This window comes from Corvus hawaiiensis, chromosome 6, assembly GCF_020740725.1.
Source record: "Corvus hawaiiensis isolate bCorHaw1 chromosome 6, bCorHaw1.pri.cur, whole genome shotgun sequence".
In the NCBI taxonomy this organism is placed as follows: domain Eukaryota; kingdom Metazoa; phylum Chordata; class Aves; order Passeriformes; family Corvidae; genus Corvus; species Corvus hawaiiensis.
The window spans coordinates 55,383,303-55,402,140 of NC_063218.1; the positions used below are offsets into that span (position 1 = coordinate 55,383,303).

Consider the following 18,838-nt stretch of genomic DNA (forward strand, 5'->3'; position numbering starts at 1 on the left):
TTCATGGACTCAGTAGATAGGCAGTTTTGAAGGTCTCTTTCTTCTGGTTTGCATCATTGACCGAAAAGTCTCAAAAGCAGAAGGGAGAAGGACACCAAGTTACCTTCAGTACATGTAGAGTCCTCTGCTTTTATTCATTTTTCATAAGCTCCCAATGATTATTAATGTTTTCTAAGGTCATAAGGGTCCTTAATATAGTTTTATTTAGTAAAGGAGTATCACTGCAGCTATCTACACTGTTTTCCTGGCAGGCTCTGTTTTTCTCCTTTCCTTTTTCCCTTCATTTCCCTTTTTGACCTGTGCTTCCTTCCTCCCTTTTTGTTCTTTGGAAAAGTCCTTGAACATATGTCATGGAGCATCTTTGTGATGAAAACAGACAGGAAAGGGAAGGAATGAGAAAGTGTCTGATGATCAACCAATTACAGGAAATATTCCACATGTACCTCGCCATACACATACAGCCCCAGGTCCAAATTTCCATGGTCATGAGTTTGAGGAAGTATTTGCAAAGCAAAAAAGCAGTTTTAAGACCCATGTGAAATATAAAATCTAAGTCTTCTCTCAGGGTGACATTACAAAGCCAAGGCTTTGTTCTGTAAACTTTCTAAGCAAAGCGATTAATTTTTATTTTGTGAGAAGTCTTGTGGAAATGGGTTGGTACATAAAATGTATAGCCTGTGTAAGTAATGCTTTACAAGGTTGCCAAGAAGAATGCTAATCAACACCTTCCACAGTGTTGAAATTATGGTATTACTGCCCCTTGAGATTAAAGATTTATTTTTAGTGGCATGGTGTAATGAGTACTTGCAGAAATTAATGGACATTTCAATGATGCACAAGACCAACTTGCAAATGGATATAGAATGTCTGTATGTGAAGAGTGTGGGTATAGATATTCCGTGAAATACTTGGAGAGGTTCATCATGAACCTGGACCGTGCCCAGACCTGCACTTCACTGTGTCATCGCTGATTTAACGAGAGAAACATGAATCTTCAGATTGCTGGGAAGGAGAGCAGCAACCACAGTCTGCGGGCTCGGTGGGGATATCTACCAAACATTCCTCGGGTGTGAATCACAGGCTGCTGCAAAGCCTATCTGTGCCTTTCCCTGGGGAGAGGAGGCCTGATATGCTGGGAGAGGAGTGTGGACCCCCTGATCATTGTGGTGGTGGGCTCTGACAGCCCCTGTTACAGATAAGAGATTCTCAGAAATGCTGGCGCCCCAGCCAGTGCAGAGAGATTAGGCTGCAGCATGCATAGCACCCTTTCTCTCCAGTGCAACTGGTGATTTTAGCTCTGTCTTACCTGTGTGCTGTGCCAGGTGCTGTTTTCAGCCGTGAAACAGGAGTTCACAGCTAAATCCTGGCGGTGGTGCCCAGCACTCACCTCTGTGGGACTGCCTGGGGACTGCTTGAAGTAGATCAGCCCAGAGTAAAAATCCTACTTGTTAAAGCAGGATCACAACTGGAGCAATGAGCTAAGTGGATTTTTGCAACTGCAGCTCTGTAAACAGAGCCAAGGTTGCTAGTAGGCATCATTTAAAAAAAAAAAAATACATGACTTGAAGGCTTTAAATGAGGTTGTGGCCTTGGACGCTCAAGCTGAGCCTGCAGCTCATGGTTCTTAGATACGACTTTGCAATCTTCCTAATCTTTGGAGGAGATATGGGAGATATAATGTAATTGGGTTCTAAATTACTCAGAGGAGGTTTTTGATTGTTTTTTTGTGGGTTTTTTTTGTTTGGTTTTTTTTTGTTTTGTTTTGTTTTTGTTTTTTTGGGTTTTTTTAAACAAAATGAAAATCTGCTGCTTCATCCCAAAACTGTTTGGGTGGGTTTTTTTTTTTTTGCATGGTATTTAAGAGCTGAATGCTGTACTTGTTGATTTTTGTGCTTATAAACTCTTCAGCCACACTTAAGTTACTCATTGCAATATACACAAGTTTTATACATACAGAACGTTCCGCTCTGGCTAAATAACAATAATCCTGTGTCTTAACTGCTCTTGAAGAGCATTGCCAAATATGGCTCTCAAAGTTTCTACAATGATACAATTTTAAGCTGGATGAATAAAACCAGTTGAGCAATTTTTAAGAAGTTCAAACCCACTGCTCTTTCAGAGTTGTCTTACTGGGGGCATTATTTTGCCTTGAATTCTTTGTAGAAGAAAAAAACCCCACAAACGCCCCAAAATAAAACCAGAGTCCTGTAAAAAGACATGCACAGAATTGGGGCAGAAATGAAATTTCTGAAACTGTAGGAGTCCACCTGTTATGAGTGTTAAATCTGTACAAAACATGAGCTTCCTTCACTCTTGAGCTTGTAAGCTGAGAATGAGTCCTGTTCAAAATCTGTTTCTGGAGCTGGTACTTACCCAGTTCACCAGTATTAGAGAGAAACAGAAGTTTGTACTAATCAGGCAAAAGTGTAGATACCACACTGTGCTTTTTGCAAATATGTCCATAAAAAGCACAAATTTTTTATGCTGACAAAATTTCTCTCTAGTTTTCATCTTTTACTAATTAATGCAGAGGAGCACAGTTGGACTCTGAAGTGGACAATTGAAGAACGTTAAAGGTTTAATGCATGTTGTTCCCTATGCTAGCAGTTTGAATGTTAGGCTGAATTTCCGAACGTGCAAAACATGATGCAGTGATGACCAAGAATTCATCCAGCTAGTGTTAGTATATTCATTAGCCTTTTAAAGACATCTGGGAGCGTTTCCTCTCTGTATGGAGCAGATTCATTACTTGCACTTGATTTACGTTTACTTTCAGTTTACCTGTGTAAATGATACCAATATGTGCATGCACATATAAATGAGACTCCCTCTGATGTTTGAGATAGGTATAAATATGTATCAGGGGGTAGGACCTGGCTCATGCTGTGCACCTGAAATTCTGTCACTCCCATGCTTCAAGAGAGCAGAGATTTCTGCACATGGAAACATCCCAGGCTTACTCTGAGAGGAGGTGTTGGTTCTCTAAAGCATGCAAATACGTAGTGTTGCCTTCCCCTTCAAAGGTCCATGCTGTTTTTGCAAAACACATGCTTACACCAGAGAACTAAGGAAACTTTGCATAATTATCAGCTGCTTTGGTAGACTCTGGCATTTCTCTCTGGATGGACAAGTTTTGGATCAGTGGAGGAGGGACAAATTCCTGGGCACAGCTTTGGTCTTCTGAGCATTGTCTGTATTTTAGACCCCACCTTGGGCACAGTTTCTGGGCAGGGGACTTGTACAGTCTGAGCTGCTGTTTCAAGGCTGAACAATATTAGCATAAAGCAAGGAAATAAAATTAAGCTAAGAAGTTTTGACAGCTGTGCATTTAAAAATACACATATATGCATTTGTAGGTATATGTGTATATGGAATCATATAAAATCCTGAAAAACAAATTCAATGATCTTGAAGTCTATCATAGAATCATTAAGGTTGGGAAAGGCCTCTAGGATTGAGTCCAACTGGTTAACCCAGTACCACCTGTATTCACCACTAAACCAGGTCCCCAAATGCCTCTCTTGTTTTACCCACTCCTGAACTTGGCCTTTCAAATCTTATTTTACAATAGATGAATTTTCCTTCCGAAAACTCCTGTTGGGAGACTTTTTGCAGGAGAATGACTCTAAAATTATTTTTAACCGTGTTTCCAGGACTTACATAAGAAGGGAGTGGCTCTTTTTGGCACTGTCATGTGCTGTCAGTCTGACCGGGACTCGGTGGCATCGGTGTCCCTGCTGCACAGAGGGCTCCACGGTGATGCTTTAGCCAACGCAGCATTACAGAGAGCTTGCGGTTTCAGGGGAGTTGGGCCAGGGTGAGTCAGCAGAGGAGGAGCCCTGGGTCAGAATTGGGGTTGGAGGTTTTGTGGCTGAACCTGAGCCGTGCCCCCCCGTCCTAACCACACTGGTGTACCCATGAGTGATAAAATGGGGGATGGTCTTTATCTGCAAACCCCTTCCACTCCTTTTCACATTGTCTCCATTTCTAAAGATGGCCAAATGAATGCCTTGGGAGTTAACAAACCTACTTTGCTGGTGCTCTCCTTCCCACAGAGCTGAGAAAGGGAAAGGAGCTCCTGGTCTGTGCCGGGTGCTGCCGTGTTCCGTAGCCGCAGGGTGATCACAGGACGAGCAGTGGGTGCCAGGTCTCTCTGCTTGTTGTGAGGTAGAAACTGGCTTCCTACCAGTCCTCACTTGTTTACAAACATCCTATTCTGCAGCCTTGCCCCTTGTGGTAAATCAGGGAGGCTGTTTTCCACGAGTCTTCCCACCTTCCTCTGTCGTGCTAGACAAATACTTGTCTCTTAATTAAGCAAATCATCCAGCGTGTATAAACCTGCAGGTAAGGTGGCCAAATTTCCTCTCCAAGGGCTGACACTTGTTGATCCTTCAGAGGCAACTGAGATTTTCAGCCAGGTTTCTCCAGTGCTGCACATACCAGTACAGAAGCCACTGAGTTTGAGTGTTCAGCTGACCTGACTGATTGCATCCCTCAAGACAAACATTTGGTTTTTAATTGAGTAATTGAATTGTAAGATGAAAAAAAGGAAAGCCAGTTATGCTCCAATGGAAAAATATCCATATTATAATGAAAACTTTTACCTCTTTACTCCATAAAGAGTAAACCCATCCCTTTTTCTAGATTTACTAATTTCTTCAAAATAATTATTGGAATGGGGAGATTTCCGAACCTGACAACCAGGGTTTATAATGAACACACCAAACTTGTTGCAGATTTGTTAGATAGTGTTGCTATCTTGCTTATCTTTATAGAAAGGCGTTCTCTGTGAAGTCCACAAGACTTGAACTAGTCGGCTAGAAGATGACTGCCAAGTTTAGGAAGTTGAGTGAATGAAAGGTTGTGGCTTTTTACAAAGAGACATTCAGCTGCTTTTTTTTTGTGTGTGTGTTTGTTCGTTTAAAAAAAAAAAAAACGAAACAAACAGTGCTTGAGTAGTAGAGTCCAGAAGCTGTCAAGGTTTTTGGGAATATTAAAGGCCACATGTTCTATTGACTTTTTAAGTGGCACCTAGGTGTGTTTGGTGTACTTGAAATACAAGCTGTTTATCTTGATATTGGTGCTCCTTTGTTTTTGCCTGTTTGGCTTCTAAAGCATTGCACTGGATTTCCATTGTAGATTTCTTTTAAAGGATTTTAATAAGCAACTTCTATTTCAAAGCTGGAGAAAATATGGGACTAATGAGGATGAGTGGCAAGGAAGATTTGCTTGAGATGAGTGGAGAAGCAGTAAATTACATATGAACATGCAGGGAAACCACAACTGTTGAACACTGCATCCGTGTTCATTTCTCGAAGGATTTTTAGAGAGGGGATAGGGAGAAGTTGGGGTGATGACAGGACACACAGCAGACAGTTCTTTGAAAACAAAACAAAGTATTTGACTCTTTGTGATGTGTTTTATAGTGAGATTAGGCCAAATTACATCAGCAAAAGCAAATGTTTGGCATGTGATTTGGTAATGAAATCACTTTATTTTCATTATCTTGGAGACACTTCCACAAACATACAGTTTTTTCAGCTTTATCAGTCATGAAAAGCAATGAAGCCTGGCCAAAGCAGAGTAATCAGACAGTCTAGATAAGACTTTTTAGGCATTTGGAATGTAAATTTTTTTTGGCTTGGAAGGTAACAGTAGCTTTGCATCTGTATTTTGACAGAACTGTGCTGTTTCTGTCCCTCACGTAATGGCTTTGCTAGTAATCGAGAGAAGGGAACTGTCCCACCCTGACCTGATTTCCTAGATATTTTATAAAGATTCCCACAGGGAGTGACATGCAGTTACTTTCACACAAACCACCACTATTGTCACCGCAAGTGGCTTAACTAGGTCTGAATGAAACAAAAGGCTATGACAGGGTGTGTTCCCCTGACCCTGGCTTTGTAGGGCTTTGGGGTTTGGTTCTTTGAGGCAGCTGGGCCGTGTCTATCCACCAGGCAGGCTGGTGTGGGGGGCAAGGGGGGCTCCAGGGCGGGATGCTTTGCTCGGATCAGGTCTTTCTCCTGCCTTCCAAGAGACCCATGTGGATGTTACAGGGTCGGTGCCAGATGTGGTCGTTAGGGGTTTGTTGTTAGCTACACTTCCAGCTTCGCTCTGGTAATGTTTGTGTACTGATAAGTAAGGAAATACATAACTTTTGCTACCAAGAAGTGATTAAACACTTGGCTGCTAAACCCCAGATTTCAGACAATAAGGCAATTTCCTGTCTCCTGCAGCTGAGGTCCTTCCCGAGGTTCCCATGTCTGCCCTGAGAACAGGGGGTTTTGGGATGTGGTTGCTGTCTTTCTGCTGACAAATGTAATTCTACATTATCTGCTGTTTAGGTCTTAGTGCAGATAGCTTTTAATACACTTTTCATAGAATGTAAAATACCACAGTTCTAAGGTGCTGTATAAGAACAGAAAATATATATTATCTTAAGCAAACAAGAATATTTCTATTTGCGTTTTCTCTCTAAAAAGCCGTAACAGTGATGGTGTTCACGGTGAAAAAAAGAAGTTTAGCTGGTGTATGTTGAAAAGAAAAAGTAGAAATTCCTTTTTAATGCACCTGAAATTAGTTTAATTTGCTTTACTTTCTTTGCGACACTGTTTAAAGGTGGATTATTTTTGTCAGACAGTTCTTGAAATTCCCACCTTCCCTAACAAGTCTGCACTTACAAAATTTGTTTGTGTCTACAAACAGCCAGGTTTCTGCAAACCGTTTGTCATCTCTGGATTATGTGTGTCTTAACCTGAGAAAAACAGGGTAAAATTGCCAAAACCTACTAGAAGATTATGAACCTTCCAACAGAGGAGTGTAATACCTGGAGAAGATTTGGAATATGCTGCAGAAAATGATCTGGTGCTTGTAAGGACCCACAAATCCAGCCACCTTCTTGGTGCAGGTGAAACTCCAGCTAAAATAGTCTGGCAGATAAACTGGAGCAAGTCCAGAGCAGAGCAGCAGGAATGGTCAGAGCTTTGGAGAATGTGACCTCCAGGAGAGGCTTCAATAAGGCCCCAAGGGGAACACCACAGAGTTACTTGGAGCACAACCAGAACTGCTGTGGCATTTCACCTTCTGTCTCTTGTAGTCTTGCTGATGCTGATAGATCAAGTTCTGATCAGCTTTCCAAAGTTTGCGTTTTGCCCTGGACTTTGCTACTCCTGAAGAATAGCTCGTGTTCTTCCAAGGGTGCACTGTTTCTACTTGACAAACCAAGCCAGAGATACTGCCTGACTTGTCTTGCATCACTCTCTGGATTTGTTCATCTGACTGAGATACTGTCTGAGCAGGAACCATGTGGTTCTGCCACGCTGTGAGTTAGCCTTGTGTTGTTTCGTTCTCCTCCCCCTTTGAAAGATTTACGAGAGCAGCTCTGAAAGGACCTGTGCAACAGCAAGCGCTCCTTCCTCCTGGTCCTGTCCCAGCTGCACTCTGCCATCCTTGCAGGATTTACAATTCAGATAAAACCACTGCTCCGGGGTGAATTGCAACTCGGATTAGAAAACAGTTGCAGGAGATGGTGCTGAGCTTCCTGCCAAGGCCTGCACACCCAGAGCAGTAATAACAAGTTAAGCACATCAGCAAGGGCTCAGTGGAAGGCAAAGGCATTTCTCTCAGGTTTCTTCTCCCCCACTTTTTCTCTTATTTGTGCTTTAGCAAGGTAGGAAATAATGGCATAGAGTAGGAAGCCGTTCCTGGCTGCTGGGGCTGCTGCAGGGTCTGCTCCCTGCTTGGCCAGCCATGGTTCTGCGTGTCCTGCCTGGCTGGAGGCACCTGGGGTAGGAAGTTCACTGCCTGCCAGCCCAGATACAGCCCTGATAGTGGCAGAACAAGCACAGCCGGTGTTGTTGAGGCAGGTGCCTCCATCTGAATTTCTGCCTGCCTGGAATGTGAAAACAGACTCATTAGTACGTGTAAATAAACGCTGGTCTTCTCTGTATGTTTATCTCCCTTCTATTGTGTCGGATGTTTGTGTAAAAGAGACGATTACACCTCATGATGTGTAATTTGCTGCCAAATTTTATGTCCTCAGCTCTCTGCCCCTCTTTTTGAAGCATGCTTCTTTTTATGTTTTTTCACCATTTTGTATTTAATTTTATTTTTTCAAGTCTCTCTCCCTCAGTAATAAGGGTTATTATGTACCACCTTTGTTTTCAGCCAGGAAAGGTTTTGGAAATAAGAACTAGAGGTGCTGAAATTTAACTTTCACTGTGTGACATGCTGCCAGCAGCCTGGTTTGTGGGTTCTGTGAGTGCTGTTAACTTTCTCCGCTATCAGAAACCTTCGTAAAAAATGTTATGCTAAAGGTAAATATTTTTAATTCTGGTTGTTTGAAAAATTCAAGTCCATCTTGCTTGCTGGCACTGCTGGGATGCTATGTTACTAAGAAGTGCTGGTTGATAATTCATAGTCTTCTCAAGTTGTATGAAAAACTTAAAAAGTAAAGGTATTGTGTACCCATGGTAAATTGGTTTGTGCAAGCGACCAGTTAAACTGGAAAAAAAAACCCAGATTATCACTCTTTCTGGAGCTGTATTTAGATTTCCTAGTTAAGTGTCTATGAGTGCTAGCAGTGGAAATGCACTGACTTTGATAGCTGCATGATGAGCTGGAAAAAAAAAAGACCCCAGGAGCCCAGAATTGCTGCCTTCTTGTACAGTATTGCATTTTGAGCTCACCTATAAGCTGATGTACACTGTTGTACAGTCATTCTGCTTAGGAGCCCTAGGAATGATGAGATTAAATGATTAAGATCTTTAAAAATAAATATAATTTAAAAATCTGGATTCTGACTCAGACCTGATGTCTAGTTCTATATGAGCTCATTTACCCAGGACTGGCTTCTAAAAGCCACGTCTTAAATGGGTGTTGGTTAATGATTCATCGAATAGGAGAATGTATTTTAGATCATATTTTAAAATACTCTGTGAAATACCCTCAAAGTAACTTGACTCCCCACTCACTTGAAAAAGCCAGTTTCCAAGTGGAAGCTCAGCTCATTTATTAGATTGTTGTGAGGTTTGGCTAAAATTTCCAGGGCCAGGCTGGAGCAACGGGGGTGTATTTTTAAAGTGTGTTACCAACCTCTTGCTGTAGCAAAGCCATGGTTGTTGACCAACCTGCCTGCATGCTTTAGATGCCATAGAGCATGAGAAATCCTTTCCTCTGGGTACATAGACAAGTCCTTTGCTGGCTGGCCAGCCCCTGCCCCTGAAAACCATGCAGAGAATTAACCATTTTCTCTCAGTCACTACTCACAAAGTTCCCAAGACTCAAGGCTTGGCCTCTGCTGTGCTCAGAGCTGAGGCTCTTGATGCCTTTATTCCTTTATCTCTCTTCATCAGTTCTTCGTTTCTGGATGAATTATTTTGTCTCATGGTTTTGTTTTGGGTTTTCTACACTAAGTTTTTAAGTATAGCCTTGGAGCACTATCTCAGCGTGACAGGCGTAAGCCTACAAAAAACAGGCCAGGTACTTACATGCTGCCAACCATGTTCATGGCTGGGATAGTCAGGCAACATTCTTTCTGCAAGGTTTATCTTGTTTTCATTTTGATTGTTTAAGCAACTGGCCAAAAAAAGAAAAGAAAGCAATCTCTTCTGGGTTTTGGGTGTGGGCTTGTTTGTTTTTTTTTTTTCTTCCTTGTGTTTTGGTTACAATGAAAGGCAGGTAAGAAAACAGCAAACACACTTAATTCCAAAGGATGTTAGAGGGCTTATTTTGTGCTTTATTTAAGGAGATTTTGGGGTTAAAGCAGTTGCCTGGTTTCTGGTGGATATGTTTACTGAAATTAGTAGAACATTTCTTGTTAGTAAGGTCTAGGTTTTTTGGATAACTGTAACTGGTGCAGGGGAACAGAAAGTTTCTGGGAATACTTTCCTGTGTTATGATTATCAGTTGCAATTTTTTAAAGATGTATTTTTGCAAATTGTTCTAAAAGATCTGAGATCAAGTTACCATATTTAAATACAACCAATGCCACCTGAGAGAGCTCTTCAGAAAACCTCCAAAGTCCTGACAGCTCTGCTGCATCATGGAAGGTACTCTTGACCTTCCAACACCCGCAGTGCACACAGCCCCTCTTTAATGTGTGACATAGCAGAATATAAATTTCGGATGTCTTGCATACCATTGTTTTAATTTCAAACTATGGAAAGGGGTTTTTTTTAATACACAGATCTAATATTAGAACCTATATCCATGTGACAGAGAGGATGGATGGACAAGTGTGTCCAAATACATCCAGGAAAAATGAAGGCACATGCTTTTTTCCATGCAGAAGCTTATCTTCCAAAAAAGATAAAAAAATCCCAGTAAAGATGAGCCAAATGAATGCAATAAATGTACTAATGTTTCACTTCTGGCATTTTGACTCAATAAAACAGGAGGGCAATAAAGATAGATCCTCTGATCCCTGGATTGTGCTGCATCCAGCTGTGAGCACAGCAGCTGCAGGGCACAGAGCAGGGGACAGAACTCTGGCTAAAGTCACCCTGTGTTAGGTGGCCTTGGATACATGTTAGAGTCTTAGAAGGAGAAAAAAAATAAAGCTGGGACTTCTTTTATGCCAGTCACTGATCTGGGAGAGGATAAAACTGCACATTTCTGAGGTGCTCAGCTGGGGGTACAAAGGGTAAAATACTGGTGGGATTGAAAGTGGAAGTGGACTCGTAGTGATGCACTGAATTCATGCCCTGACGCAGGGTTTTGTTGCAATTAGGGGTGTGTGAGCCTCGCTGTTCCCAGCTGCCTTTGAACTTCCCCAACAGTGGTATTTATATGGTGTTCACTCTCCAAAAATGCCCATTCAGCAAGATCCAGCTAGTCTTAATAATATTTTAAAGTAGATTTTCAGAACTATCTGTAGTGTATTTAAGGAGTGTCCACATAACTCTTTGGAGAGTTAGGATCTCTCATTAAAATACATCTAAGTGAATATTATTTTTGTCAAATGACACACTAATTCTATGAGGAGCTCATAAAATAGTACAACAGAGAAAAATACCCTTTTAAAGATTACATAATCTTTGTAGTGCAAGTTTAGTTAGCTTCTGGGCCTTCTCCCCCCTTTCTTGGGGTGGAAGATTGAAGACTTAATTTTTATTAAAAATAAAGCTTCGGCCTGTGACATTTTTAATGTTGTCTGAAGTGGCATATAAATTTTCATTTTTCAGTGTCTTCCATGATGATGTTTCAAACTTTAAATTGATTATTCGGTGGGTTCAGGGCACATTTGGCTGCAGTGTTGTATCCGGTGGCTGTCAGTGAAGTTGTGTGATAAAATCTGAGGCTGCGAATGGGAGATGAACTGTAAGTCAGTAAGTCAGGAATGTCCCACTGAGCCATCCTATTTTTGCCAGAAGCGTTTTCGTATCTAGTAAAGGGGATGGACTGAAAGGCATTGTGGTGGAGAAAGCTTCTGGTAGCCGTCTGCCTTAGCTGCTTATGCAGCTGTTTTTCTCTGGAGCCTTTCCAGGGGAACAGTCGCTGCTGTTCCAGAAAATGTGTTGTTTCATTACATTTTGTGCCTGTCTCATGTTGCAGCACATTAAGCCCTATCACTAATAAACACTTGTCCAAATCCATGTAGGATGTGACCCTCTGGAATCAGCCAAATTCGTCCTTGGTGCGCCCCTGTCACTTTGGGTGTTGCACAAAGGCCAGGGCCGGTGTGAAAATTGTCTTCTGTCATAGTCCCAGATCTGCTAACTGTGGAAATGAAGGTGCCTGAGGCACAGAGCAAGTGATGGAAGAGGGTTTGCCATGGGAAAGCAAAGCCTTGTCCCTCTGCATCCTACAGGCAGAGCCTCCTGTTACTGGGTGGGGGGGCCGACAGCTGCCGAGGACAGTGCAGCCTCGAGGGTCAGGGGGCTTGGAAGCATGTGGGGAAAGCCACCCCTTGGTGCTCCTTTCTGGGAGTGTGATCCATGCCTGTAGGTTGGCTTCCAGTTGGTGGTTTGGCTGAAAATTGCGTATGAGCTAAAGGCAGTTAAATAAGCTGGGTGGATGGTTTTTGCTGGTTTTTTTACCACTCTCTGTGTGCATTTTCACTGAAGAGTAGCAGTGGTGCTTCTCACCTGGCATGCCATAGGACAACAAAGGGGGGGGTGTGTGTGTCTATGCAGCTATTGTTGAGCTCGAGGCTAAAAATAATATCCTCTTTTTCACCTCCAAAACAACTGAAAGGCAGAAATGAGGAAGTCTTGGATTCCTGGAGTGATTGAAGCTTCTGTCTTCATCCCAAGAAAATACAGGGAGTGGATCATTATTTAACACCCTCTTATTTTCCAGGATTAATTTAATGTTTGGGTACCTTGGGCAGGAGAGGAGTGAGGGATTTAGAGTGGGATGACAACAGTGGGATAATGCACTGGGCTACAACAGGATTTGTCTGTTCTTAACTATGCAAAGAGATGCTGTTTGTTGTATCCCCCCAGCCCCATGCTACTACCAACTGGTAGATTCCTTGAGCATGTAAATGCCGACAGCTAATTTTTTTTACTTTTTTCAAGGTCAATGAGTAGATTCTGCTGTGCAGTTATAGTGGATGAGATTTTTGTGACTAGGTTGTTGTTGAGCGTTATTTTGAGGGTTTTTTTTTTGTGTGTTTGTTGTTGTGGGGATTTGTTTGTTTGTTTGGGGGGTTTTTTTGGTTTGTTGGTTTGGGGTTTGTTGGGATTTTTTTGTGAAACACAGTGGTGGTATTTTTGCCCTTTCACTCCTTTCTTCCAAGCCCTCCCTTGTTTCTGCAAGCTTACTTTACTGTGTGAGAACCAACAGAGGCATTCTGCAAATTCTCAGCTGTTAAACTGCATATGGTTTTTCCAGAATGGGATGCAGGTGCCTGGATTCACAGGCTGCCAGTTTAATAGTGGGGGAAAGGAGGGATTGCAAGAGGCCTCTACATTGTATCCCTCTCCCTTTCCTCGCCTCCTATTTTGAGTCATATATTTGTACATTATATACGGGAGGTCATCTCAAAATCCTGTGCCTGGCGCAGAAGCCATTGTGCTGTTGGAGAGGTAACTTGTGCTGCCATTTAGCTCAGCACTAGGAATATTTCCTGGAGATTTTCAAGGCACGGCCATTCCTAAACCCACTCATAGAGAGAAAGTAGCATCTCTTAGAGTCAGACTAACCCCTGAGTGGAATCAAGCTTATGGGACTTACCAAATGCTGTGTGTGTTTGTTAGTACAAGGGAAAATTTCTGATACATTTTAACTGTAGCAGGAAGAAATCCATGAAGTTCTGCTCTATTTCAGTCTGAAGATAAATAATGCATTGTGTACTGTGCTTGGTTATAGCGTGGGACAAGATTCATACAGAAACAATTATCTTTTAGGGCATAGTAAAATACTTTTTAACAGTATTATAGAAACATAGTATGTACTCAGCAACTTGAGTAAACAACTTTTATAAAATATGCAGAGATTAATTAGTGTTTTATTGTGAAGTGCAACAATGTCCATGCTTTACTTACTAAGTATGAATTTAAGCTGAAATAGTCATAAGTTAGTCACTAGGCAACTGTTATTGGCCTGGAAACTTGCATTAGTCTCGTTCAATGGGAATTTTTGAACCCACATTCTTTCTGTAATTTTGCCTTAACGTAGGTGCTATTCTTGAGGAATGTGTTAAATTCAATGAAGCGTCTCATTTGACAGAAAATATTCACATACATCTGCAGGCAGAAGATCAGCCATTTGTACTAAGAGGTTTTCACCAAGAAAATTGTCTTCTCTCAATATTATTATCTTGCACTGACACGGTGTACTCGCAGTAGTAAAACAAGATGTAACATCCAACATGATACTGATTCTTCAGGCAGGTCGCAGAAGTCTCGCCATGATCTTATTCTTTCATAAGCTGCCCTGTAAAACTATACAAGACTCTTCATTTCCAGCTTGAGCAAGAAATATGCAAAAGCTCTTTGTCTGTTCTGTTCAGCAACTGTTACTTGGAATAATTTGTAGGAGATGCTTTGAAAAGTCAAGTTGCCCTTTAGCTTTGTAGGGGATGATCTGGCACTGTTAAAAGGCAGTTGATGTGTGAATGGTGATGTGGATGTCAAGAAGCTGTTGGCATTTGTTCATTCAGGACTGATTGTTTTGAGATTCCCTTATGTGATGCCAGCTGTCACGATCTGTGTTAAATTGCAAGAAATTAGTTTCAAAAGCAGGCCCTGATGAGCCAGGAGACTGGGATAACAGGAGAGGAAAATAAGATGCCATTCAAAGTTTGTTCTAGACCGGCTGCAGGAAGGTTTCTTCCGGGACTTTGTTGGCAAGCAGACCGCTGGGGAGCGGCAAGGGCCCTTCCCTTACTTAGTAAAGATAGGAACACAAATATAGTAAGAATTACTTTTGCAAGGGTTTTGTGCTGGTTTTGACCCCAGACGTTTCAAAATTAGATGAAAAAGTGCCAAGAGTAAGTCCTACACCAGCAGTTAGTGTCCTCAATAAATCAAAGAACAAATAGCTCTGTGATGTAGATAAATATGTTTCTGGAGGTAACCATGGATGATGGCAAACATATAACCATTTTTCCTGGTGTCTCCAGGCAATTATGAAGTTACTTTGTCAGTGGTGACAGGAGGAGGGGAGAGGGCAGAATCCTCCTTAAAATTCTAACATACTGTGTTGCAAAGCACCAGGAGGAGGGAAGGGTTTTCTGTGTGGGTTTTGTTACTTGGCAGGATCCACTATGACTAAATCTCCGAAGACTGCAGTTTCTTTTTATTTTTAATTTTCTTTGAAGTTGCATTTATTTATATATAATACAGTTTGTAAGTGAAAAAACCAACCTCGCCTTATCAGACCATGTAGGGGCTTTATTTGTGATGTGTTTCCAACTGCCTGCTCAACATGCCTGGAAAAGCCCATAGCTGTGAAGGCTCAATGGAGTCGTTCACTTATCAGAGCCCAGAGTCCCCATGTTAATCACAAGGAGCATGAGCAAAAGAGTCTGACCCAGATCCACCGGTGATCCTTTTCAGCTGGGCTACAACTGCACTCTGTGGTCTTCCTTTATATTGTTACATCTGTTGTTTTGTTGGTTTTTTTCTTTAATATTCATCATGCAGTGAGGAGTGTTCTTCTGAAATTGTGAATTAAATATGTTCTTTTAAGAGGATCAAAGCCAAGTGGCTAATGCAACAACCTAACTTTAATATCTCTGGTTAACAAAACACTTGCCTAAAGCGAAGCCAAAGCACCTCACAGGAGTTCTTCTTTCAGTGGGAATTTATTCAAATTATTTATTAAATTTAAAAAAGACATTTTTGCACTTTTATGATTTGGATTGGACAAAAGTCAGCACCAGATACTTTTTGCTTAAGTTGTTAAATCTGAAAACAAATGATGGCCAAACCAAAATAAATAATGACTCTATTTTCTGAAATTGCAATGTAATGGGAACCAGACTGGAATCCAGCGAGCTGCAGATAGAGGCTGTGCTTGCTTTGAAGCTGCAGTCACTGTCTGGCTCTGTGTGCGGGATGCACAGGAGCGTGTCTGGCCTCTGACATCATGGGCTTGGATTTGCAGCATGGCTGTGCTGGAGCTCTCCCATCCTCCCAGACCCACCTCAGATCTCCCTGCTCCAGCCACTGCAGAGCTGGAACTCACGGCATGGATTTTGTGAAGCCTGTGGGGGTTTGGAGGAGTAGAGGGAGTTTGTAGGAGGTAGGGAGCAACAGCATTGTCCAGCTATAAGACTGTTTCTAATCAGTTTTTAGTAATCAGTCAAGGAAATGTAAGCATGAGATATGCTTGGGGTTTAATTAGTTTGCATTCTGGAAATCCTTTTTCTGTTAGTCCGTGAAAAATTACAGCTGTCAACTAAAATTTGGGCAGGAATCCTCTGTAATCATTTTGGAAGTGGTTTTTCCGAGGATGCTCAGAAGCATAAGCTCCTAAAATGTGATTGTCCTAAGAGTGAGGATGTTTATCACTGGGTGAAATGGAATAGGGCAGGATGAGTGCCCTGCCGAAGCCAGGACAAGTCTGCTGAGTTCCCTTGGCATGTCCTGCTTTACATCAGTAAGTGAACCAGGCTGTTACATCCACCCTTGCTTGAAAGAGAGTAACTAATCCCGTAAGGCTACTGGCTTATTGTAGGTTTGTCTAACAAATCTAGAAAATGTACACCCATGTCCTCTGTAAAATAAAAAAAGCCTACACTGAGACCGCTTACTTCCTTTCCCCTCCCTTTTACACAGCTGTAGTGCTGTTTACTGCAAGCACTTGAGAAACGCTAAACGGGGTTAGATGCGCGAGCAGATTCTCAGAAGTGTTTGGCTTTTTGCTGTTTCTTCTGTTACTTCTCTTCCCCAGAGTCTTTTGTGTCTGCATTAAGCACAGTTTATCCCCTTTTTTAAATAGGCTGAACACCACATGCAAAAAAAATTTTCATTTTCATTGATTTAAATAAATGATTTGTGTGCGCTCTCAGTAGTGCAAGTCCAGTTGAATTTCAAGTCATACCAATAGAGTAAGTTGGAAACTCTGTGGAAGTAATACAAAACCCTGTGTCACACTCCTCCTTTTCTCTGCCAGTGTTTAATTATTGGAGGTGGCCCTTGTGGCTTGCGGACTGCCATAGAACTTGCCTTCCTGGGAGCCAAAGTTGTTGTTGTGGAGAAGCGGGACACTTTCTCAAGGAACAATGTGCTGCACCTCTGGCCGTTTACCATCCACGACCTCCGGGGACTGGGAGCAAAGAAATTCTATGGAAAATTCTGTGCAGGATCTATTGATCACATCAGTAAGTATCTGAGGGCATGGGCACTGTTTGGAGAAGAGGTTACCAGGATCAGAACATTAATGGAGACTTTCTTGGTTTGGCAGAAAGTTCATCTGCCTTAAACATGTGCAAGTGCATGTGTGCAACAGAGAGGAAAAAATGGCCTCATTTAAGCAAAGTGACAATAGAACAAGTCTTATGGAGCAGATTTTTTATTAGTCTGGCTGGACTTGTTAAACAGTAAATTTTGATTATGAAGTATGAACAGTACTGATACTCATTCCAGTACACTGAAGGTAGATAAAACCCTGATCTAATGAGAAAATACACAAAAGTCGGCTATTTTCCAAGGAAATGTACTGTAAAACTTTGTATTCTAAAATATGCTGGTTAGCAGATCCTTTAAATATCATTAAGAGGCTAACCTCTACAAAAGTATTCTAAGAAACTCAAATGAGTTTGCCCACAAGATTGTGCTGCAAGAGGAAAAGGAGGCGGAAGAGAACAACATCCTGTGGTGGTTGCAAAGTTTGCTTTCATTACAATATGGGAAATAGAAATGCTACATGCTGGTGTTAACAATGAATTTCAGTTCTCCAGCAGGCTGGTGGCAGCTGTGATTGCTCACTTATCAAACACATCATTGTCACTTGCTGTCCACAGGTATTCGACAGCTTCAGCTCATCCTCTTCAAAGTTGCGCTTATCCTGGGAGTCGAAATCCACGTGAACCTGGAATTCGTTAAAGTCCTGGAGCCTCCTGAAGATCAAGAAAACCAAAGTATTATTTATCATAATATAGTTCTGTTCACAGCAACTTCTTTTTTTGTGTCAGGTGTTATGTGAAGTCCTCCAAGGCAGTTGAACTCTGTTTAAAAAGAGTAAGAGTTTTTTGCCCTTGTTCCTCAGCCAGCTCTGCTCTCTGCAGTTACAGGCATGATAAGTATCAGTGTGACAGAGCACTGATAAATCTTAAAATACAACCCAGGCTGAGAAGCTGAGGTTTTGCACTATGCCTTCTGGCATGTGTTTGAGGCTTTGTAGGGAGTCTGGTGTGGCTTCTTGGGATCTTCTTGCAAAAACAGATTTTGATTGATAATATAAATATTGAGGATGGATTAAGCACCCAGGGCCTTGTTTTGCTTTCACATTTGGTATAACTCCCACTGGCACACAGAGTCTTATCAGCATTCTTATGCAAGATTTTTAAACAATAGAAGAAGATTTCTCGTTTTCTATATATTTTTTAATATTAGTATTTAGGATGTAGCATCACTAAAATATTTTAAAGTTTTACTTTAATTAAAATAATATGGTATCTCTTCAAAGGGTCATATAATGACAGTAGAACAAGTATATTGGTTTAAGTAGCTGAAGTATATATAATTTTAAAATATGGACAGTACAAACACCTTCACATAATCAGCTTTGTAAAAAGATCAAATTTATCTTTGTGACTATGCTTCCATTGAATTTCTATTTAAAAGACAATTAAAAGCATTGTTGATGGAATGCTGTTTTTCTTTTAAGAGCCAGCTCTTCCTTGCTGTAACCACATGTATGTACTGTCCTGGTAAGGTGGCTGTGGGGTTATTTCTGTGAGAATGAAGTGCTTGAGCATCTTCTTGTGGTGTGGGTCTGAGAGGGAGTTACTGCGTGAGGTGATCCAGAGGATGAGAAATGTACCCTTTATCTTAGTGCCCTTTCCTCAGACTCTGAAATCGCTTCTGCATTGTAATACTGAAGAATGAATAAATATTACTTGTGTTTTCAGAGACAGGTTGGAGGGCTGAATTTCTCCCCATGGATCACCCTTTGTCAGAGTATGAATTTGATGTTATCATTGGTGCGGATGGCCGCAGGAACACGTTAGAAGGTGGGTGAATGTGTGTTTTTAGACTTATGAGTGGTCTTTACAGTGTCTTGAAAGACCTGAAAGTCAGAGAACACAAAGCAGCAGGTCAGTTTTCAATCCACTGAAGTCTGTGTGGAAGCTATTATTTTTTGTGGTACCTTTTGGTTTTGTTGTTAAGTTGTAGCTCAAAATAAAAGACATTTAATGTCATTACTACTTCTGAGCTCTGTG

The 18,838-nt window shown here is 41.5% G+C and overlaps 1 protein-coding gene across 9 annotated transcripts in view; it reads left to right on the forward strand.

The window, feature by feature from the left end:
- MICAL2 (microtubule associated monooxygenase, calponin and LIM domain containing 2) overlaps positions 1-18,838 on the forward strand; it is a 119,393-nt gene that overhangs the window by 24,333 nt on the left and 76,222 nt on the right. For all 9 annotated transcript variants that reach the window (XM_048306544.1, XM_048306543.1, XM_048306548.1 and 6 more), the window contains exons 3-5: positions 16,567-16,774; positions 17,417-17,533; positions 18,527-18,628. In XM_048306544.1, coding sequence (XP_048162501.1) covers positions 16,567-16,774; positions 17,417-17,533; positions 18,527-18,628 — 427 coding nt within the window. The remainder of the gene's footprint in view (positions 1-16,566; positions 16,775-17,416; positions 17,534-18,526; positions 18,629-18,838) is intronic.